Below are 23,290 nucleotides of genomic sequence, written 5' to 3'. Positions count from 1 at the left end.
GAACACACTGGAAGCATCACAGAACCATAAACACTGGAGCCGCGTAGTGTGCAAAAAGCAAGCACACATGTGTATTTCACGTGACACAACACCACCAACAAAGTTCTCACTGCACAACTGTTAGAAAAAAGAATCACCAAAAAAATCTCATGTTTTAATTAAGTTGACATTTTTATTTATTTATTCATTTGACAGAGAAAGAGGAGGGGGAGAAGGAGAGAATGGGCGCGCCAGGGCCTCCAGCCACTGTAAACGAACTCCAGACATGTGCGCCCCCTTGTGCATCTGGTTAACGTGCGTCTCTGGGGAATCAAACGTGGGTCCTTTGGCTTTGCAGACAAATGCCTTAACCGCTAAACCATCCCTCTAGCCCCAAGTTTACAATTTTGTGTCAGGCTCCATGAAGCTGCAGGCTGAGGGCTGATCACCCCTAATCTAACACTGTAATTAAGAAAAAAAAAAAAAAAAGATAGGGTTTCATTGTAGCCCAAGCTGGAATTCACTCTGTAGTCTCAGGCTGGCCTCAAACTCACAATAATTCTAACTTTGACTCCCAAATGCTGGAATTAAAGGCGTGAACCACCACACCCAGCGCACTGTAAATTTTATTTTTTGTTTTTGGTTTTTGAGGTAAGGTCTCACTCTAGCCCAGGCTGACCTGTAATTCACCCTGTAGTCTCAGGGTGGCCTTGAGCTCACAGCGATCCTCCTACCTCTGCCTCCCGAGTGCTGGGATCAGAGGCGTGCATCACCACGCCTGGCTAGCCACTATAAATTTTCAAGTTGAAGCACCATGCTAGAGGCACTCTCTTCTGTGAACTGGTGGGAGACTCTCCCCTCCACACAGCACAGAATCACGATGGTGCAGGCTTCGGGGCTCACACCCCACAGTCCCAGTCCTCACTCTATCCCAGGACAGAGGATGCCACTAGGAATCAGTGACCCGCCTGGCACTACAAATCTGTAGTCCGTTCTCTGGCTTAGTGAGAGGGTCAAACTTAGCCCAAAGATAAGGCAATGGTGAAAGAAAGCAAATGCAAGCATGTGCCCTTCCGAAGATAAACCACCTGGAAGACAGGTGTGGTGGTGCACACCAGTGATTCCACGTGGGGCTGCGAGGAGGACTGCTACAAGCTCAAGGGCAGCCTGGACTGCATGGTGAGCTCACAGCCAGCCTGGGACAAAACCCTGCCTCTAAGTTAAATAGCCTAGCAGCACCACTGCCTTGCATATCCTGTCTCTAGAACTCACAGTCAGAGGACCTGTGGGTCCTCAGCAGCAGGCAGCAAGGCCACCAAGATCGCCCAGATGAGGAAACATGGGGTGCAGACCCTGCAAGGAGGAAGGTCCTGGAGTCAGGCCAAGCCCTGCAGAGCACTCTCCCCCACCCCAAGCCACTGAAGAACACCATGCCATCTGAGGCCCGCCACGCACAAGAGGGAGCCAGGAGAGTAGACACGGCTCCCTTCTCAGGCCCACAGGAGGCCCACTTTGGCTCCAGCAGTTTGTAATCTAAGAACCCATGGCTGGATGAAGTCTAGGCCCAGCTTGGTGGGGAATGGCGGAGGGGACTCCCCAGTGAGTTTATGCAGGAGCAGTATTTGAAAAGGCCCAAATACCTTCTAGGAACACCTGCCGTCACAGCTATCAAGTGCCCTGGATGTCAGCCTTATGGGAATATGACAACGGAGAGGTTAAGATGACCTTCAAGGGGAAACACATTTCTCTGATGCTCAGGAGTGGGGCCCAATGAGCAGTCAGGGGCAAGGGAAGAAGGGGGCAGGCTGGTCTTCCTATGAACATTTCTTCCTCTCCTGATGCCACAACACAGCATTGGGCACAGGGGCTGAGTGGGGTGTGGTGGCTGGAATTTAGACCCTGCAGAAAGTTCATACCACGATTCCCATGATACAGACCACAGGTGCCCATAGTGGCCACGCTGCTGAGCAGGACCACACCCAACACTGCCACGACAAGGATGTTGTCCTCCCTGGAGGGGCCTTCTCCAGGGACAGCTCCCCCCCAGTCTAGGTTCTCAGGGTCTGCCTCCTTACATTTCACCCTACTGTGCTGACCCCATCCCACTCTCCCTCCTGGGCAGGGCTTCCAGAACCATGTCAGCTCAAGCCCTCCTGGCAGTCACTGGGCCCCTGGTGCCCCCTGCTAGAATGGGCTGCGTCTATCATGCTCTGATCGGAGATGAGCACTTCCGTCCGTGTCTCCACACACCCAGGGAAAAGCTGCAGCGGGGACAGGAAGAGGAAGTGTGGGCCCTGACACAGAAGTGCCGGAGCTCCCAGCCTGGGGAGCTACTGACTGGGGACCTGGGAGCGGTCAAGGGACCTGCAGCGAAGCCTGCAACATGCCTGGCTCATAACAACGCCTTCCCAGGAACCAGGCTAGGAACCGGTGGATCTCAATAGGAGGTGCCATGCTGCTACTGGAACCAGTAGTGAGACGGATCTGAAGTACAGTTCCATCTGTGACTGCCCCTTGTTCACCCTCAGTGAGAAACGTCCACACTTCAGTTACAGGACAGCAACCACACAAATCCCCACAGCTAAGTTCACAGGCTCTGAGGGCCTACCACAGACCCCAACCAAGGCCCCAAAATCTGGAGACCAGAGACAGTGGAGGAAAGAACCAAACAGACAAGGAGAGAAGGCGAGTTTTCAGAACTCTAGCCACAGGCAACCTGGCTGACTAGCAGGCCCTCAGTGGCGCCAGTTTCTGCTGCCCAGCCTTCAGAGTCCCAAAGATGATGTGAGGACACTTGGGGGCAGGGGTATATACAACTTTATTTTTTAACATGGTAATTAAATTCCACCGCAGAAGAGGGACACCATAGGGTTCTTTTTTGTTTGTTTAATAAATACAAATGAATAAAAATACTTTATTTTGTAAAGAGACTGCATCTCTTCCTCCCCCACCTGCCAAGTCCATGAGTGACCTGTGACATGGCCATCTATGTCACAGACCATTCTTTTCACTCTACAGATAAGGCTGCAACTCAGGGGTGCCTGTAAATGCTATGCTGGTACGGCCCTCCCCTCCCGCACCTGCCAAGTACCAGCCTGCACTGCAAGCCACATGGAAAGCACAAGGTTCCCACAGAAGCCTGACACATCCAGAACCATTAACGCCACCAAGTGTGAGGCTTCTGTGGATGGCAACCTGCCACTGGACATACACTGAGAGAGAAAAAAGCCGATACTGTAAAATAGAACTTACATTCAAAGTAAGCTGTCTGGCACAGGCCAACCATCTACTTTACATGTGACAGATCTGTTACTGCTTTTGCTGTTAGAGACCCTGAACCACACTGAAGCCACAGATGGGAAAACACGCTCTCTATACCTTTAGCCCACGATGCAGCTCAGCCCAGACAGGTCCAGTACAGCGTATGGCACCTTTCTACTGTGAGCACCTAAGGGCAGATTCTCTTCCGGCCCCGACAGTGAAGAATGACTGTGTGCCAACAGTGAACTGTGGTGCAGCCACAATGCACAGTTAAAAGCCAAGTATCACAACGGGTCCCAGGCAAGGGATTCACTGGACTGTGGCAGTTCCTTCCCACCGTGAGCACACCAGCCACTGGACGCACGTGCAAAGCTCTAACAAGCAACAGGAAAGCGTCGAACTTCGCAGGCAGCAACCACCTTCTGCTCAGCGTCTGCACTTACAGGGCATTTCCGAAGACGATGTCCGTGTGTGGCGGTGCAGACGCACAAGCGCAGCACTGCCACTGGGCCGCGAGAACAGCCTCTGCTTGCAACGTAAGTGTTAACGCCTCCCAGAGCACGCAGAGACTGGAAGGTGGAAATAATGCGACCCACAGAGCCTTGGCTTCCCACTGCTTGTGCCCAAGCCCCCATATCTTCAGAAGGAACATCACTGGTATCCCTCTATCCCTGGAGACCCTCCGTGCTGCAAAAAGGAGCAGAGCCCAGGACCCTGCTAGGGCCAGGAGAGGTAGTAATGACAGCCTGGACCCCTCCCTGAAGCAGCGCGGGAGGAGGCCACCAATGCGCAGCAGCTGTCATTATTTCAGTGGTCATTTCAGGGGAGCCGCCGGTCTGGGGTGGAAAGGAAACAATGGGTGCTGTGGCTCTGCAGTTTGCCAGTGCTGGTGCCAGGCCAGGGCAGGGCAGTACTGCTTGCTGAGTGTTCTAGGACAGCTCGGGGTGTGCACGGCTCAAAGCCCCAGAGACTTCTGTACGATCTGCTTGGCAATCTTGTAAAACTGCTCTCGATCATCTCGCCACATCTTGGAAGCATCCACATTGGCCCCGCTCTCATCGTTGGGCTCTGAAAGAAAAGGAGCTCAGCATAAAGAGCAGGTAGTTGGCTGAGCCTCCATTTCATCTGAAAACCAAGGGGACCTTTCAAGAGACATTCTGGGGGAAGTGGGCTTCTAACAGGAACCAGGGCCTTCTGCCTGAGAGAGGGAGGCTAGGACTTGAGTGAGGATGGCACTATCCCTTGAGTCAGCAGCTCCTTCAACCAGCAACCCAGGGGACAAGGACCCCTTATTCTGCACCTCCCAAACTCCTTCCTGAATCCTACTCCCTCTGTGGTCTGACCCCAGACACCACACCCCAATGCTCAGGGCCAGCAACACTAGTCCCCAAGCACCAGTGAGGTGAGTCTGAGACATGAACCTTCAGGCTCTCTCAAATCCAACCAGCCATTCAAGGTTATTAGATGCTAGCCTGGCCAGTTGGCAAGGCTTTGTTCCTGCTCCAATCCCAGCACCAACACCCAGCTGCCATACAGACGGTCTTTCCAGCGTACAACTCAATAGATGTGGCATCCTCTGGGCTCCCATGGCTGTCAGCCCAGCTCAGCTCCAAGGACTCCCCTTCCTCCCAGCCTTAACTCCTACCCCACTGACCCAGCTACCTTTTGTGACTAATGACCCTACCCAAACGCCTTTCCCTTCTTCCTCCCTAGTTAACTCCTTGCACCCCAACTCATCCCATAAACTGGCCAAGGGCTGATGCACTTCTGCCAATCAGGATTCACCACACAAGCCAATAACTGGCAGTAGATTTGGGAAGTTCCCCTAGGGCATGGGGATCTCAAAGTTGGGGTATTTGTTGCACTAAACTTTATACTCCTAGTAGTGTGTAATATATGGTGGGACCCCTACAAATCAAGACACTAGGAATCTAGGAAAGGCTGATCATTGTCAACACCATGCTGGATGCATTAGACTACCCTAAATTTGTGCTATGAAAAGGGTGCTCACACCTGGCAAAGTGCACACCAGTGATACTCAATGAAGATGGGTCGTGTATGGTGGTGCACTTTTAGTCCCAGCACTTGGGAAACAGAGGTAACAGGATTGATCACAGAGAGTTCAGGCTACCCTGAGCCTACATAGTGAGTTCCAGGACTAAAGTGAGACCCTATCTCAAAAATGAAAAAGGACAGGGACAGGAAGGAAGGAAGGAAGGAAGGGAGGACGGAAGGACGGAAGGAAGGAAGGAAAGGAAAGGAAAGAAAAAAGAGAAAGAAAGAAAAGAAAGAGGTATGCATCCGTTACTATGGAGGAAAATGCCTTATTAGTATGGGATCAAAGAACGAGCACAGGGCTCACCTGCCAGCATGCTCACCACCGACAGCAGGATCTTCTCGACACTCTGCACGGGGCTCCACCGCTCCGCACTGCTCTCGTAGCCCATGGGGTCATCGCCCGGTGCGTGCAGGATGGAGATGCACACTCTCCCATCGGGGTAGACTACAAAGATCCAAGGTGGCAGGTAAGCCCAGAGACATGTGTCAGCATGCTGAGAAAGCTCAGAAGATGAGACACAGATCCAGTTGTTTGTACAGCTATAGCAGGATGCTTCCCATTGGCACAGACCCACGCAGGACCTGTGAGCTCTGAGCAGGCCTGCTGGAGGCTGGCTGGGCCCTATGCTCACCGGCAACTTGCCTCTGGGAAGGATCCATCTGGCTCTAACCAGCTGCAGTTGCATTCTTCCTTCTTATGAGATTCTTGAAGCATTACCTCCAAAAGGAGTGAATGAGGTACTGCACACAAGTATCCTCTACAATGAGGACTATTCACAATGCTGTGAAGTGGAAGTTTCTTCGACACACCTAGTTCAGCTGGGCTGGAGAGAGAGAGCTCACTGGCAGAGCACTTGCCTAGCATGTGTGAGGCCCTGGGTTCCATCCTCAGTATCCCACCAACACACAGATAAACTAAGTGAATTTACATATATATACTACAAATTCAAGACTAGCCTGGACTATATGAGATCCTGTCTCCATATGCCCTTCTTCAAAAAGAATTTATGTCTAAGCCTTATTTGTAAAAGAAATGAAAAAGAAAATCTCAATCGGGAAAAGCACAATCACTTTTTAACATTTTTGAGCCACCTTCTTTACATACACACATTTACATGCAAACTGTTTTTCAAGCCCTAATGTTTAGTAACCTGTTTCCCAGTCAACAAAGCTCAAGTATCATTTCATATCGTTAAAGCTCTTTTTTTTTGTTTCCGAGGTAGGGTCTCACTCTGGCCCAGGCTGACCTGGAATTCACTATGGAGTCTCAGGGTGGCCTCAAACTCAGAGCAATCTTCCTATCGCTGCCTCCCGAGTGCTGGGATTAAAGGCGTGCGCCACCACGCCCAGCGTTAAAGCTCATTTTATTCATTTATTTTTATTTATTTTTTTTATAAAAATTTTTTTTGTTTATTTTTACTTATTTATTTGAGAGCAACAGACAGAGAGAGAAAGAGGCAGACAGACAGAAAGGAGAGTGGGCCCACCAGAGCTTCTAGCCACTGCAAACGAACTCCAGATGCATGCGCCCCCTTTGTGCATCTGGCTAATGTGGATCCTGGGGAATCGAGCCTTGAACCACGGCCCTTAGGCTTCACAGGCAAGTGCTTAACCGCTAAGCCATCTCTCCAGCCCTATTTTTATTTCTTTTTGAGACAGGGTCTTGCTATGTGGCCCAGGCTGACGTCAATATCACCCAGGCTTAAATGATCTTCCACCTCAGCTTCCACAAAAGCTAGGTTAGGGGTATGCATCACCATTCCCAACTACAAAGATTATTCTACATCAAAAACCAATAGCTGGGCATGGTGGCACACACCTTTAATCCCAGCACTCGGGAGACAGGTAGGGGGATCATCATGAGTTCAAGGGCACCCTGAGACTACATAATGAATTCCAGGTCAGCCTGAGGTAGAGTAAGACCCTACCTCAAAAAACTAACTAACAAGCCGGCCTTAGTGGCACACGCCTTTAATCCCAGCACTTGGGAGGTAGAGGTAAGAGGATCGCCATGAGTTCGAGGCCACCCTGAGACTCTGTAGTGAATTCCAGGCAGGCCTGGGCTAGAGTGAAACTGTACCTTGAAAAACAAAAACAAAAAACAAAACAAAAGAAAAACTAACTAACAGAGCTGGGCATGGTGGCGCACACCTTTAATCCCAGCACTCGGGAAGCAGAGGTAGGAAGATTGCTGTGAGTATGAGGTAAGCCTGAGACTCCATAGTGAATCCCAGGTCAGCCTGAGCCAGAATAAGACCCTACCTTGAAAAACCAAGTATCAAAAACAAACAACAACAACAAAACTAACTAACTAACTAAAGATCATTCTACATCTCTTTAATATCCAGACTGAATTCTAACCTACATAGATCACTTAACTCTTTGCTGCTGAAAGTTTAGACTGATTCTATTTTTTTCCACCTCTAAAAGTGACACGAAGAGGCTGAGGAAATGGCACAGAAGTTGAAAGTGCTTACTTGCAAAGCCTGCTGATGTGGGGTCAATTCAACAGCACCACTTAAAGCCAGACACAAAAAGCAGTGCATGCAACTAGCATTACTTCGCAGTGTCAAGAGACCCTGGCATACACACACACACACACACACACACACACACACACACACATACACACACACACTTGCATATAATACACACATATGCAAATAAAAAATTTAAACAGCACTGTGGAAGGGGAATGAGGGACAAAAGATGGCAACGAGAGGGGATTATCATCGAAATACAGGTATGAAAATTGTTGTCAACTAGGGACTTCCGGTCAATATGTCAGCCTCCTAATCATGCTGCAGCTCCAGGGGTAATATCAGGAATATTGCGGAAGCACCTGAAAAGAAGGGACCTGAAGAGGGTGGAATGAAGCCAAACCTTAAAAAGTTTTTTTGATTCTGGTCTATAACTCCCAGTACCAGAACTCGGTTGCTACCCACAATGAACTGTTGATCGGAGAGACCTACAAGGTCCCCAAAACAGAACAGGCTTCTGTCACAGCACTTGATTACCCACCTGAGGTAAAAGGTAAGACCCTACTGCTGAAGGCAACATATGCTACTGACATAGAACAGAGAGCTGGCTGGAATCCATAAGAGAACCAGTCCTCCGACTGTTAGCCCATCTAGTGCTGGAAAGCACTACATTAGCTACTCAGGAGCAAACACCCTGATGAGATGTACACACCGCCAGTGCAATGGCCTTACACAGCCTTGGTGGATAACCAACAGCTTTCTGATTAGCCAAGGGATCTGCTCAGTGGAAAGGAACCCATATCTTAAAGTCAGAACCAGGTTAGAATCCAATGGAAACAAAGATTATATGCCCTCCAATGTCAAGCTCCCACTAGTCTTTGGTTAAAACAGGGGCCACATCCATCAAATTCTCCCTAAATTAATGCTTACCCCATTTAACCTATGCTGACTTCACTCGCTATTGGAGAATCTATTTTTCTTTCTCAGAAAGTAGCAAGACCTGAGGAAATAACCACCCTTTGCACTTCTGCCCAGGCCCAGCTGAAATCACCGAGGAGGAGATGAGCAAGAGTGCTGCTTCCAAACTGGATATATATCTGCAGAAGGATGAAAATAGATTCTTCTCTCTCGCCATGCACAGGAATTAAGTCCAAATGGATTAAAGACCTTAACATCAGACCTGAAACTCTGAAGCTGCTAGAGGAAAAAGTAGGGGAAACCCTTCAACATATTGGTCTTGGCAAAGACTTTCTGAATACAACCCCAATTGCTCAGGCAATAAAACCACAGATTAATCACTAGGACCTCATGAAATTACAAAGATTTTGCACTACAAAGGACACAGTGAAAAAAGCAAAGAGGCAACCTACAGAATGGGAAAAAATCTTCGCCAGCTATATATCTGATAGAGGATTAATATCTAGGATATACAAAGAACTCAAAAAGTTAAATAATAAGGAATCAAACAAGCCAATCAAACAATGGGCTATGGAGCTAAATAGAGTTCTCAAAGGAAGAAATACGAATGGCATATAAGCATCTAAAAAAATGTTCTATATCACTAGTCATCAGGGAAATGCAGATTAAAACTACATTGAGATTCCATCTCACTCCTGTCAGATTGGCCACCATCATGAAAACAAATGATCATAAATGTTGGCGGGGATGTGGAAAAAGAGGAACCCTTCTACACTGCTGGTGGGAATGCAATCTGGTCCAGCCATTGTGGAAAACAGTGTGGAGGTTCCTAAAACAGCTAAAGATTGATCTACCATATGGCCCAGCTATAGCACTCCTAGGCATATATCCAAAGGACTCATCTCATTTCCTTAGAAGTACATGCTCAACCATGTTTATTGCTGCTCAATTTATAATAGCTGGGAAATGGAACCAGCCTAGATGTCCCTCAACAGATGAGTGGATAATGAAGATGTGGCACATTTATACAATGGAGTTCTACTCAGTGGTAAAGAAAAATGAAGTTATGAAATTTGCAGAAAAATGGATGGACCTGGAAAGTATTATACTAAGTGAGGTAACCCAGACCCAGAAAGCCAAGCGCCACATGTTCTCTCTCATATGTGGATCCTAGCTACAGATGATTGGGCTTCTGCGTGAGAATGAAAATACTTAGTAGCAGAGGCCAGTAAGGTAAAAAGGAGACATAAAGGGTAGAGAAAGGAAGGGAGGAGGATACTCAATAGGTTGATATTGTATATATGTAATTACAATGATTGTAATGGGGAGGTAATATGATGGAGAATGGAATTTCAAAGGGGAAAGTGTGGTGGTGGGGAAGGAGGGAATTACCATGGGATATATTTTATAATCATGGAAAATGTTAATAAAAAATAAAATAAAATAAAATAAAAAAAGAGTGCTGCTTCCACGGTGAGCCTGACAATCAGTGCCAGGGTGCAGGAGACAGATGCTGAGGAGACTCAACACCCACCAAAGCAGAGATCCAGAAGCTCCTGAGAGCTCATCACTGAAACAGACTTAAAACGCACCCACCACGGCTCAGGGAATTTTGTGGCAGAGGGGTGGAAAGACTGTAAGAGCCACAGGTTGGGACAACATACCCAGAGGCACTGCCCACCCCCAATATCTGACTGCTACTCTCACAACATATAACCCACAGCTCCATGGGCAATATACCAGCAACCCCACTTGAGGGCCCCTAGCGGAATGGGGGCAAGGACGAGGGAAAGGATGGTACCAACACATAGTATGTCCATACTAAGGATGTATGTATAAAAATAATAGTAATAAATAAACAATTTTAAAAAGGAAATTGCCAATTAAAAAGTTTTTAAAAGGCCAGGCATGGTGGTGCATGCCTTTAATACCAGCACTCCAGAGGCAGCGGTAAGGAGGATCACTGTGAATTTGAGGCCACCTTGAAACTACATAGTGAATTAAGACCCTTCATCAAAAAAAAAGTTTAAAAAAATAACACCATGAGAACAGCAAATGTGGCCCACCAAGTACATTCAAGACCTGAATGTCCTAGCAAGCCCACTAATGGATGGGTCAAACAGATAACTTGTAAAATGGAAATGATGGGGCTGGAGAGATGGCTCAAGGCTCGATTCCCCAGGACCCATGTTAGCCAGATGCACAAGGGGGCGCACACGTCTGGAGTTCGTTTGCAGTGGCTGGATGACCTGGTGCGCCCATTCTCTCTCTCTCTCTCTCTAACTGCCTCTTTCTCTGTCACTTTCAAATAAATAAATGAAAATAAACAAAATTTAGAAAATAAATAAATAAATAAAATGGAAATCGTGATTTTTACACGTGGCTATTTTGCTGCAGTTCAAAGCATACGAGAACCATTAGAGAAGTCTTTATCACAGACACACTGCACCCATGTAGCAGGATCTCCCTGTGTCACCAACACTGCATAACAGGTGAGGTCTAGTTGTCATGACAACTATGTTCAAAAGCACTTACTGTTGGGATGAAACATCTCACAGGTGAATCTCATCTTTGGAGGACTCAATGGGTAGTCAAGTGGGAAACTCAAAATGGCAGGAAAAACACCAAACTCAAAGCAGGTGTCTTCAGGGCCCCTGGAAAATAGGAAATACATAGACAGAATGTTAATACAGATTGGAAGGGGCACAGTTCAAAATCCATTTTAAATTTCTTTGTTTTTTTTGTTGTTGTTTGTTTTTTGTTTGTTTGTTTTTTCCGAGGTAGGGTCTCACCGTAGCCCAGGCTGACCTGGAATTCACTATGGAGTCCCAGGGTGGCCTCGAACTCACGGTGATCCTCCTACCTCTGCCTCCCGAGTGCTGGTATTCAAGGCGTGCGCCACCACGCCCGGCTTGAATTTCTAAAAGTATCTAAGCAGTGATTTTTATAACCTTCAAACAGACACACACACACACACTCTCTCTCTCTCTCTCTCTCTCTCTCTCTCCCCCCCCCCCCAATCTCTCTCTTTCACCTGTGCTCAGTGGGAAAGACCAAGCCCAGGTCCAAGCAAACCCACCTGCATCCAACCTCACAATCTCACAATCTCACAACTTAGCTCTCTCTCTGGCCTTCTCCTCACATGCAAATAGCTGAAATGAACCAAGACATCACAGAAGTACCCTGACTGAGCCCTGGACTTGAGAACTGAAGGCAGCAGCAGGAGGAGAGAAACACTAGCAGAAGAGGCTAACCTCTCCCCTCCAAGTACCATTTGTAAGACCCACAATACAGCAGTTTAGAAAGACCTGGGACATTCTTCCCTGAATGATTTAGTAAGGCAGAACTGCTGGCCAGCAGCTCCCAACACTGAAACGGGCAACATCACCTGGGAACGACCAGCACACGAATAAAGGAAAGCTTCATGCTATTCACACCACCTGCAAGAACAAGGCTCTGCATGAGCAGCAGTGGTGCCCAATGCACAGACTTGTCATCCTAACAATTCCAGAGGCAGAGGGCAGAGGCAGGAGGATCAAAAGTTGGAGACCAACCCGAGCAGATAGCAAAACTGCCAAAAAAATTAAAATGTACATGTTTAAAAAACAAACAAACAAACAGGGCTGGGAGATGACTAGGATAAAGCTCTTGCCACTCGAAGCATGTGAACTTGAATTTAGGTCAGCACAGGTCTATAATCTCACATTCCTATGGTGAGGAGTCAGAAGCTCATGGGCCAGCTAGCCTGAAATACAGTGGGAAACAAGAGACCCTGCCTCAAACATGGTGGAAGATAAAGACTCCATACCAAAGATGCTCCTCTAACCTCTACACACAGGCCATGGCATGCACACACATATACATACCCCCACACACAATTTTAAAAATAAAGGGCTGGAGAGAGGGCTCAGCAGATAAGCACTTGCTTACAAAGGCTAACGACCCTGGTTCCATTCCCCAGTACCCATGTGAAGCCAGATACATCAAGTGGTGCATGTATCTGGAGCTTGTTTGCAGCGGCTGAAGCCATAGCACACCCATATACTCTGTCTTTGCATGCAAAATAAAATAAAATAAACAATAAAATAAAATTAAGTCAGGCAAGGTGGTGCATGCCTTTAATCCTAGTACTTGGGAGGCAGCCATAGGAGGACTGCTGTGAGTTCCAGGCCAGCCTGGCTAGAGTGAGACCCTACCTCAAAAAAAAAAAAAAAAAAAAAAATTTAAAAACACAGACCATAGTTAGACATGGTGGCACAAGCCTTCAGTCTCACTACAAGAAGGGCTAAGGTAAGAGGATTCCCTGAGTTCAAGGCTAGCCAGGAATTACAGTATAAGTTCCAGAGATGAGCTGGAGTGAGATCTTGCCTTGGAAGGAAGGAACAAAAAGAAAAACCTAACTAAATAGATTACATAAAATAAGATAGATCAGTTGGCCTCCCTAAGACTACAGATCTGAGCCAGACACAGCACCCTGCAGGGGCAGAACCTGCACTCCTACAGACAATCCTATCTTGACCCTATGACTCCACAAAGTCCAAGAGACTGCACAAGAAAAAATGATTAAGAAATACTGACTCTCAAACTATCTTTGGGCTAGAGAGATGGCTCAGTGGCTAAGGTGCTTGACTGCAAAGCCAACGGACCCTGGTTCAATTCTCCAGTACCTGCGAAAGGCCAGGTGTACAAGGCGGTGCATGAGTCATCAATAATTAGAAGAATACTCAAAAACCAAAATTAAATAAAAATTTTTTCTAAGTGAAGATGGCTTTTAAAAAGATTTCTTCAAGCTGGGCGTGGTAGTTCACGCCTTTAATCCCAGCACTCGGGAGGCAGAGGTAGGAGGATCGCCATGAGTTCAAGGCCACCCTGAGACTCCATAGTGAATTCCAGGTCAGCCTGGGCTAGAGTGAGACCCTACCTCGGGGGAAAAAAATAAATTTCTTCAAATCACAAATTTGGCCTGGCATGGTGCTGCATCTCTGTTATCCCACTTGGATTACACTTGGGCAGCAGAGATAGGGTGATTTTCTCAAGAGACCCTGTCACACACACACACACACACACACAAAAAGCAAACAAACCACCACAAGCAACAGTACAAACTTGTTTAAAACCTTGATAAAACGATTCTGGCACAGTGATATGAACAGACTATAAAATATTAGAAGCATTATTATCTCCACTACTAAGGGAAGAAGACATAAAAGATCTTTGATTTTCATTTGGTAGTCACACTCAAGAAAAAAAGTTTTGTGGGGTCAATTTTTTTTCTTTTTTGAGGTAGGGTCTCGCTCTATAAATCAGACTAACCTGAAATTCACTATGTAGTCTCAGGGTGGCCTCGAACTTATGGCAATTCTTCAACCTCTGCTTCCCACGTGCTGGGATTAAAGGAGTGTGCCACCACACCAGGACCAATTTTCTTCTATCTAAGCAATAAACCTTGCCTCTGAACATAGAGCCTATGCTTTCTGGGAAAACAAATCAGTAACTCCACTGCCTGGATGACATGACTGCCTGACAAGCCCCTGGGGTCTTGGTGCCAGACCAGGCAGGGGTCACCACGGGAAGGCTAGACTCACAGGCTATGGCCTGGCTACACAGCTGAGCGCTGCAGGAGCACATCTCCCACCCCAGGGTCACCGTGTCGGGCTGCAGAGCTTTCCCCTCAAACAGGCCAGCTCCTGACCAGCACCAGAGTGCAGAGCTCAGGAAAACCTCGCTCTACTGGTGCGCCGCATCCTGCTGCGGAAGGCGTCAAGGACTGCTGCTGCCACTCACTCCCGAGCAAAGCCGGGCAGCTCCGTCAGCGTAGCTCTTCCTGCGGTGAAATCAGAAGGCTGGGCAAACAAAGATGCTATCTCAGAAGCAACACTGAATGGATCAGGAATGCCTGCCAGTGCCTCGAATTCTGGCACCTCTTAGTCTGGGTAGAGTCACTGGAATGCGCTACATGGTATTTGCTCAATGCTCTGATAACAGGTCTTTGTTTCTCATAATGGGGCTTTCTTTAAAATTAAAAAGAAAACAGTCCGCTGGGTTGTTCACAGCCTCAGAAGCATGACCAAACATTTCCTCAAGTGCGCCCACATCTTAACATAGCAAAGCTGTATGTGAGAGATTGTGCTTGCTACTGGTTTGAACTGGGATTTCTTTCTTCCCCTTTTCCAGAATGCTCAGCACTTGGTCAGGCATGCAGGTGGCACGTGGTGTGCAGGGGCATGCCTGCCGATGGTAAGAAATGAATGTCGTGGAGAACATTCCTGCAACAAAGCCAGGAGAGCTTTCCTAAGTTTTATTGCCACGCCGCTGGGCAGCTTCACTTCTATTGAGATTCTCCATAGGAAACACAACAGACTTACCCAAAACACAAATCTATGGAGCCTACAAATGCCTTTCCATCTTTCTTCTTTTTTTTATTGTTTTTTGTTTTTTCGAGGTAGGGTCTCACTCTGGCCCAGGCTGACCTGGAATTCACTCTGTAGTCTCAGGGTGGCCTCGAACTAACAACAATCCTCCTACCTCTGCCTCCCGAGTGCTGGGATTAGAGGCCACCATGCCCTGCTCTTGCCTTTCAATCTTTCTGACTGTAAACACTGGCTAACTCATTCCCAAGTGGAGAGAACAACTCTGGCCAGCATTCAGTCAGGTGCCATAAACGGCTGTCCTCTACAGGAATCGTGTCTCCAGTACTTCACTCTGCTGTATTTTAGAGGAACAGCAGAGTTAAGACACTGATCAAAGATGTCACTCCTGGCTGTACAGGCTCCCTCATTTTGTCCTCCAGGACTGCCCCAACTGTGCCTCAGGACCACGTATTAGTGACATGTCAGCAATATCAAACTCCAGCGAGCAGCTTTCTTTTTCACTTTCTAGAAGCCACCTGTGCAGAGGACCAGTGCTGGGAAGACAGAGAGCTTAAGGAATGACGAAGAGCGGCTGTTCTGGCCAATCTGCGTGTAACCGCACTGCACGGAGGTGTTTGCTGTTCTTCTCTGTGAAGTGTGTCACAGCACATGGACAGAATGTCTCATACACTATGACGAGACACTAAAATAACACATTTTTCAACCCACTCCTTGGCACTAAGAACCAACAGGATTACTGAGGACAACTCATTTCCAGTGGGGCTGAGCACACAAAAGGCAGGTAGACCCATAACACCCTTCCCCACAGTCGCAGGCTTCAGCAGCACCCCACGGGGGGGGGGGGGGTGTGCAAAGTTCTCCTCCAACCTCTGCTCCATGATTCCTCAAAGGCCTCTCCTGAGGCTCCCACCTTACCAAGGCCCAAAACATGTGGCACACGCCAAACCTAGCCCCATACAGGGCTGACGGAGTGCTAGCTACCTGGGTGGGTGGCAGAGCCAAGCAGCAGGGTTCATCAGAAAATGCTCTGCTCCCAAGATGTAGCGTCCCTTAGGCAACAGGGCATCACTACAGGAGGCTGCGACTCACGAAGAGGGACCATAGGCACCTTTGCTGGGCCAAGAACTCAGTGAACATGGACACCCTGTTTCTGTGGTGTTTGAAGGCAATTTTCATATGAGGAACAATGATAACAATTGTGGTAAGGAAAAGGAGGGGACCCGTCCATTTCCAGAAATTGGGTGCTAACAAACAGGTCTTGTTCCACATCATGGTGTTCAGAGTGAAATCTATACAACCAGCCAATTGCCACACCCACATCCATTTCATAAGACACGTCTCTGAAAAGTTGAAATGCATGTGAACTGTATTTGAAATACACTGAGTATGTCAATTTTTTAAGAATTACACACTGGGGCTGGAGAGATGGCTTTTAGTGGTTAAGCGCTTGCCTGTGAGGCTTAAGAATCCCGGTTCGAGGCTCGATTCCCCAGGACCCACGTTAGCCAGATGCACAAGGGGGCGCATACGTCTGGAGTTTGTTTGCAGTGGCTGGAGGCCCTGGCACGCCCATTCTCCCCCCCCTTTCCCTCCTTCTCTCCATCTGTTGCTCTCAAATAAATAAATAATTTTTAAAAAAAGAATTTCACACTGAATTCTAATACAGAGGATTACTTGTCTAACAAACCTCTACCTTATTTAACTTGAAAAATATCCCCATGTTGGCAAATACCCAAATATAGAAGCAATATAATAAAAAGCAAGCCCCTCCCTCCCTCTTCTTTAGCCACCCCCTGTGGGAAACAGTGTGAACAGCGGGGTTCGTCAGGTGCCTCTCCCCTCTCCCTCCCTCCACCCCCTCTCCTGTCTGTGCGTGCACACTCACATACCCTCACCAAGGAAATTTAATTTTAAAGTTAAAATTGTATCGTGGTGTGAAAATAATCATGGTGTGAAAATAATGAGAATGAGTTTTCATGGCTGAGAAATCTGAAAGACCTGAATAAGTAAAGAGACATCCCCCATTCATAGACTGGAGCACTAAGTGCTCAGGTGCACACACTGACCTGCACATGGCACAAAATCCCATCAGGCATGCTTGCAGAAATTGACAAGTGGACCCTAACAGGTATATGAAAACGCATGCCACCAGAACCACCTAACAACCTCAATATTAGTATCTTTTATTAAGGACAAAGTTGAAGGATTCACATTTCCCAACTTTAAAACTAACTCTAGGGCTGGAGAGATGGCTTAGCGGTTAAGGTTCTTGACTGCAAAGCCTAAAGATCCAGGTTCAATTCCTTAGTACCCATGTAAGTCAGATGCATAAGGTGGTGCATGCATCTGGAGTTCATTTGCAGTGGCTAAAGGCCCTGGAGCTCGCGTGTGCACGTGCCACTCTCTCTCTTAAATAATAAAATTTTAAAAGGCTACACTGAGATCCTGCTCCCAAAAAACAAAAATAGTAGTTATAAAGGGAAAGCTGATGACTACAAGAGCATGTATCCAATAGAAGACTTAACTCAACAGTAAGAAAACAAACAGTAGGCAAAAGTCCTGAAGTACACTAAAAACAAATGCACGAATGGCTCGGAAGTCCCTGAAAAGATGATCCACCTCAGCAAGCACCAGCCAAGCACGCCACCCTGGGGACAGCGTGGGTCAGGTGGCAGGAGGCAAGGAGCGCAGAGAAGCGGGCATCAGGAGCTGCTGTGGAAAACCATTTGGTAAGCATCTCAGAAAATGAACGTGCATTTACTCCACATTCCAACCTGTGTGTTTAATGGGAAGAAATGAAAGCCTACATATAGACATTAAGACTTGCATGCAAATATTCATGGCAGCATTATTCAAAATAGCCAAAAAGAAGAAACAGGGCTGGAGAGATGGCTTAGCAGTTAAGACTCATGCTTGCGAAGCCTAAGGACCCAGGTTCGACTGATTCTCCAGGTCCCACATAAGCCAGATGCACAAGGTGAGGCACGCATCTGAGTTTGCTTGCAAGGGCTAGAGGCCCTAGAGAACCCATTCTCTTTCCCTCTCACAACCTCTCTCCCTCCCTTTCTCTGTCTCTAATAAATAAAAATTTTTAAGCTTTTTTTTAAAAAAAGGAAGAGAGTAAAGAAAAGGTGGAGGCAGACAGTGTGACCATCCAACTAGAATATGGCCAATGGAATCTCCCAAACAGCTACTGAAATCAGTGATTTTATCAAGGTTGCAAGATATTTAAATATGTATATTTGAAATATATATATGTAACATGTGTGTATCAAGTTTTTATTTAGTTACACACAAAAAATTGGAACTAACATGCATATGTCAATGCAAAGGACCTATAAGCCAAAATCAATTTTGAAAAAAAAAACAAGTTGAAAGAATTATTATAAACTTACAGTGAACAAGACAATGTAGAGATGGTATAAACTGAACATCAGGGCAGAAGAGGTAGTTATAAAACAAAGCCTAGGGATGGAGCCATTCACACAGCCCAAATGTCCACCACCACCAAGTGAAGGGTTGGACGCTGTGATATGTCTGTACATGGTACTGCGCGGTGCCAACAGAACACTGAGATGCAGAAGCATGGAGGGAGCTCGAGATAATGGCACTGGGTAAAAGAAGCCAGAAAATAAGAGTACACACTGTGTGGTTGTGTTTGCATAAAACTACATCAAGTACAAACTAATTGATGGTGACAGGTCTTGGTTAAAGGGGAAGGGGAGGGGTGGGCTGACAAGAGGACACAAAAGACTTTCTGGGAGGATGAATGTCTTCATTATCTTGACTGGGGCTATGGTTTCATGGTCACATACATGTGTCAAAACTTATCAAACTGTTCGTTTAAATATGTTCAAATCATTGTGTATCAATGGTACCTTAAGCTTTTTTCTTTAAAGGGAGGGAAAGCAACAAAAATGTGTCATCTTTCAATTAAAAGGAAAAGGAAAAAAAAAAAGAAAAAGAAAAGGTGGAGGGAGGGCTAATCAAAATCTAAGCAGATACAAATAAATCATATGGAATCCTCTGATTTTGGACAATGGAATGCTCAGGAGCCATAGATCGTTGTTAAAAAACTTTCAGTACCAGGGATGGGATACCGCCAGTGAGTTGTTGGCCAAGGAGGTCCCTGATGCCCCCAAAACATTATAGGCCATTGCCGAGGCCCTTGGTTTCCCACCAGGAATAGATAGTAAGACCCTATTGCTGAAGACTCCACATACTTGGGCTGCTATGCCACTGAGAAATCCTGCTGGAACTGAGCTGATAACCTCTTCCATGTACACCAGCTGACAGAAAGCTGGAAGAAGCCATTCTACATGTAGTTCAATGGGAGAAAGCAATACCACCAGTGAGGATACTCAACAGTGAACACTGCAAGCCTTATAATTGGCCAGCCAAGCCAAATGAGCCAATGGGTGCAACAGTGGCACGTCTGTCGTGGTGGAAACCAACTGTCCTCCAATTAGACTGGAGGCCCGCTCCATGGGAGGGAATATATCCCTGATACTGAAAACTTAAAACATGGGTAGTCATGAGCCCTAGGGGTGTAATATCGGCTGATGTCTGGATAAATGTATATACTATGATTATCAAACTGCCCATTAAGCACTTCTCTTAATATTTATACCCTTATATTAACACTACTCTCACTTTGGGTAAAGAATCTTCTCTTTTCAGATGGCAGTGACCTTGGGATGACTCAGAAGGTATCATATAGTGCTGGAAAGAAGTGACTGGAGTACTGAGTAACATCTTGATCACACCTTCCAAGGCTCAGGGCCTAATGTGGAAGAGAATATAAGAGCCAAAGGAAGGGTAGGACTCCTTACAACGTGCTCCCTCCAGACATAAAATGGCCTGGATATCCATGGCCTCATAGTGCCTGACACTACCTACACAAGACCATCATAAGAGGAGGAAAAGGGCTGGAGAGATGGCTTAGTGGTTAAGCGCTTGCCTGTGAAGCCTAATGACCCTGGTTCGAGGCTCGATTCCCCAGGACCTACATTAGCCAGACGCACAAGGGGGTGCATGCGTCTGGAGTTCATTTACAGTGGCTGGAGGCCCTGGCATGCCCATTCTCATTCTCTCTCTCTCTCTCTCTCTTCCTCTCTCTGTCACTCTCAAATAAATAAATAAAAATAAACAAATTTTTTTTAAAAAAAAAGAGGAGGAAAAGATCATGATATCAAAATAAAAGACTGATTGAGATGGGGAGGGCATATGATGGAGAATGGAATTTCAAAGGGGAAAGTGGGGGGGGGGAGGGTATTACCATGGGATATTTTTTATAATCATGGAATGTTAAAAATTGAGGGAAAAAAAAAAGGAAGAAACAACACAAAGTCCATCATTTGCTGACTACATCACAAGCTACAGAGAAGGGAGGAACCCTGCAGCCGTGACAGCCGACGCACCACGCTGAGAAGACTGACACAGGCTGGGTCCTGAATGTCCAAAAAGGCAAGACAGCCAGCTCGCAGACCACAGCTGCCACCCACGGCTGATGGGAACAGGCACTAGCTGCAAACAGGCTCCAGGATCTTTGAGGAGAAGTTCTAAACTGGATCACAGTGACGGTTTCAAAACTCCAGATCCCTTGGTAGAACCACTGTGTTTCATCTTTATTGTCAATGTGACAGGATTTGAATCTCCTGGGAGACACACCTCAATAGTCTGCAAGGACATCTATCTTCAGAGAGGTTCAATTAAGAGGAAAGCCTACCCTGACTGTGGGCAGCCCCATGCCAGCAGCAGACGGACACCAGCATTCCTCTGTCCGCTTCCCTACTGCACATGCAACGCGACCTCCTGCTTCACACTCTGACACCATGGCTTCTCCACCACGAGGAACGAGACCCTCAATCTATGTGCCAAAATAAAGCCTTCCCTCCTCAAGTTGCTTTTGTCACAGCACAGGAAAGTAACTAATAGAAAAATATTGGTACTGAGAAGTGGGGTTTGATGTTATAAACCTGACCATATGGTTCTGAGGCCTTTGGGACTGGTTTGCAGGAGAAATGTTGAGGAATTTAGAATTTTGGGCTAGAGAAGGCCTAGAATACAAAGCTGAATGGACCATTCTGGTAGGTGTGTAGAAGAACAGAATGCTCATGAGAAATACAGACAATGGAGGCCCAACTCCCAAGCTTTCCCAAGGGAACTGGGCTGGAGGCTGTTCATGTTACACTCTGGCCAAGAACCTGGCTGTGTCCTAAGAACAAAAGTAAGACTGAATTCACAAGCAGAGAGCTAATTTGTTTGGTGAAGGAAATCTCCAGATAAGAGAGCATTTGGACTGTGTCATGGTTACTGCTCACTGCTCTATGTCTACAAGTAAAGGGAACACCAAGCAGTGGAGCAGAAAGATATGAAAAGCATACAGTTTGGCTTAGAAAACATGAGCAAATTTAAAGTTGTAGACAAAGCAGGCAAGGAGAAAGTAGCTGTAACCGTTACAGATATTAGCACCTCTAGAGAGAAAGTTCCCACTGGAAAAATACAAAAATGCAAATTCAGCCAGGCATGGTGGCACACGCCTTTAAATCCCAGTACTCGGGAGGCAGAGGTAGGAGGATCACTGTGAGTTGAGGCCACCCTGAGACTCCATAGTGAATTCCAGGTCAGCCTGGGCTAGAGTGAGACCCTATCTGAGGAAGGGGGGCAAATTCATTGGCTAGGAGAACCCAACCTGAGAATGTCACTGAAGGGTTTCCCTACTGGAAAACAACTAATTTTTTTTTTTTTTTCTTTTTTTTTTGCTTGCTTGCTTGCTTGTTTTCAAATTCAGCCACCAGAGTGAATTTACACTTAACAGCTGGGGTAGGAGACATCTCAAGATGGTATAGAATTTGATAGAATCATCCACATGGTACTGGATTTGCAGACATGCAAAATGCAAACTATAGGATCATGATGGACTGCATCAACGTTCCAGAAATCTACTGGGGTCCGGAAATAGATGGCTGAGTCAGAGCCCCTGCAAAAAAGCACTAAGGTTGTATGTGATGACATACGCCTTTAGTCCCAGTACTCAGAAGGATGAGGGCTGGAGAGATGACTTAGCAGTTAAGGCACTTGCCAGCAAAGCCAAAGGACCCAGATTCAATTCCCCAGGACCCATGCAAGCCAGATGCACAAGGAGATGCATGCATCTGGAGTTCATTTGCAGTGGCTGGAGAGCCTGGTGCACCCATTACTCCCTACCTTGCTCTCTCTCCCTCAAACAAATTAAAAAAAAATGTTTTTTTGAGGGGGAAAATGGAGAGATGGCTTAGTGGTTAAGCACTTGCCTGTGAAACCTAAGGATCCTGGTTCGAGGTTTGATTCCCAAGTACCCATGTAAGCCAGATGCACAGGGGGCACATGCATCTGGAGTTTGTTAGCAGTGGCTGGAGGCCCTGGTGCGCCCATTCTCTATCTGCCTCTTTCTCTCTCTGTGTTGCTCTCAAATAAATAAATAAATTTATTTTTTAAAATAAACAACTAGAGCTGGAGAGATGGCTCAGCAGTTAAGGCACCTGCCTGCAAAGCCTAACAGCCTGGGTTCCCCAGTACCCACATAAAGCTAAATGCACAAAGTAGCACATACATCTAGAGTTCATTTACAGAAGCTAGAGGCCCTGGCACATCCATGTGTTCTCTCTCTCTTTTCTCTGTCTCTCTGCATGCAAATAAATAAATACGGGAGGTCATTATATAGATGCAGGTCCCCACCTGAATACAAAGGAGAAAGCAAACTGGGCACCAGCATTTATCTCTGCTCCTAAGGGTGCATTATGACTAGCTCTGTCTGCCTAACGCACCTGCCCCTGCCATGACGGGATGTGCTTACAAACCGTGAGCCAAAACAAAGCCCTTCATCCTTTTACATTGCTTTCATCAGGTATTTTGGAGAAAGAAACTAATCTGACTACTACTAACTCTGCTCTTCCTACACTCAATAAAGCTGATAAGAAACCACAGGGGACGCCATGCTGTACAAGGGTTACTCATCCTCAGCATCACCAACGTATTAGGCCAGACCATCATTAGTCTTAAGGCCAGCCTGTGCATGGTAGAATGACTCAGAGTCCACCTGAAAGATACGCATGTTTCACTGAACATGTGTGCATGTCCTTTTACACGGTGCTTCAGGGATCCACTGTGTGGCTGTCACATAAGTGACATTAGACAATTAGGTCCGTCCCCCACTCCTTTTCATTTCTACAATGAAGGCTA

General features: G+C 46.7%; 1 protein-coding gene across 3 annotated transcripts in view; it reads right to left on the bottom strand.

Moving 5' to 3' along the window:
• Positions 1 to 2,778: 2,778 nt before the first annotated feature.
• Positions 2,779 to 23,290, bottom strand: part of Ube2g2 (ubiquitin conjugating enzyme E2 G2) — a 36,616-nt gene continuing 16,104 nt past the window's right edge. For all 3 annotated transcript variants that reach the window (XM_045150248.1, XM_045150250.1, XM_045150249.1), the window contains 3 exons: positions 11,232 to 11,350; positions 5,603 to 5,743; positions 2,779 to 4,308 (listed from right to left, as the gene is read on the bottom strand). In XM_045150248.1, coding sequence (XP_045006183.1) covers positions 4,196 to 4,308; positions 5,603 to 5,743; positions 11,232 to 11,350 — 373 coding nt within the window. In that variant the 3' untranslated portion in view covers positions 2,779 to 4,195. The remainder of the gene's footprint in view (positions 4,309 to 5,602; positions 5,744 to 11,231; positions 11,351 to 23,290) is intronic.

The sequence above is a fragment of the Jaculus jaculus genome, chromosome 5, assembly GCF_020740685.1.
Source record: "Jaculus jaculus isolate mJacJac1 chromosome 5, mJacJac1.mat.Y.cur, whole genome shotgun sequence".
Classification (NCBI taxonomy): domain Eukaryota; kingdom Metazoa; phylum Chordata; class Mammalia; order Rodentia; family Dipodidae; genus Jaculus; species Jaculus jaculus.
Note: the sequence above shows the minus strand (reverse complement) of the source record. Positions and strands in the feature narration are given on the sequence as shown.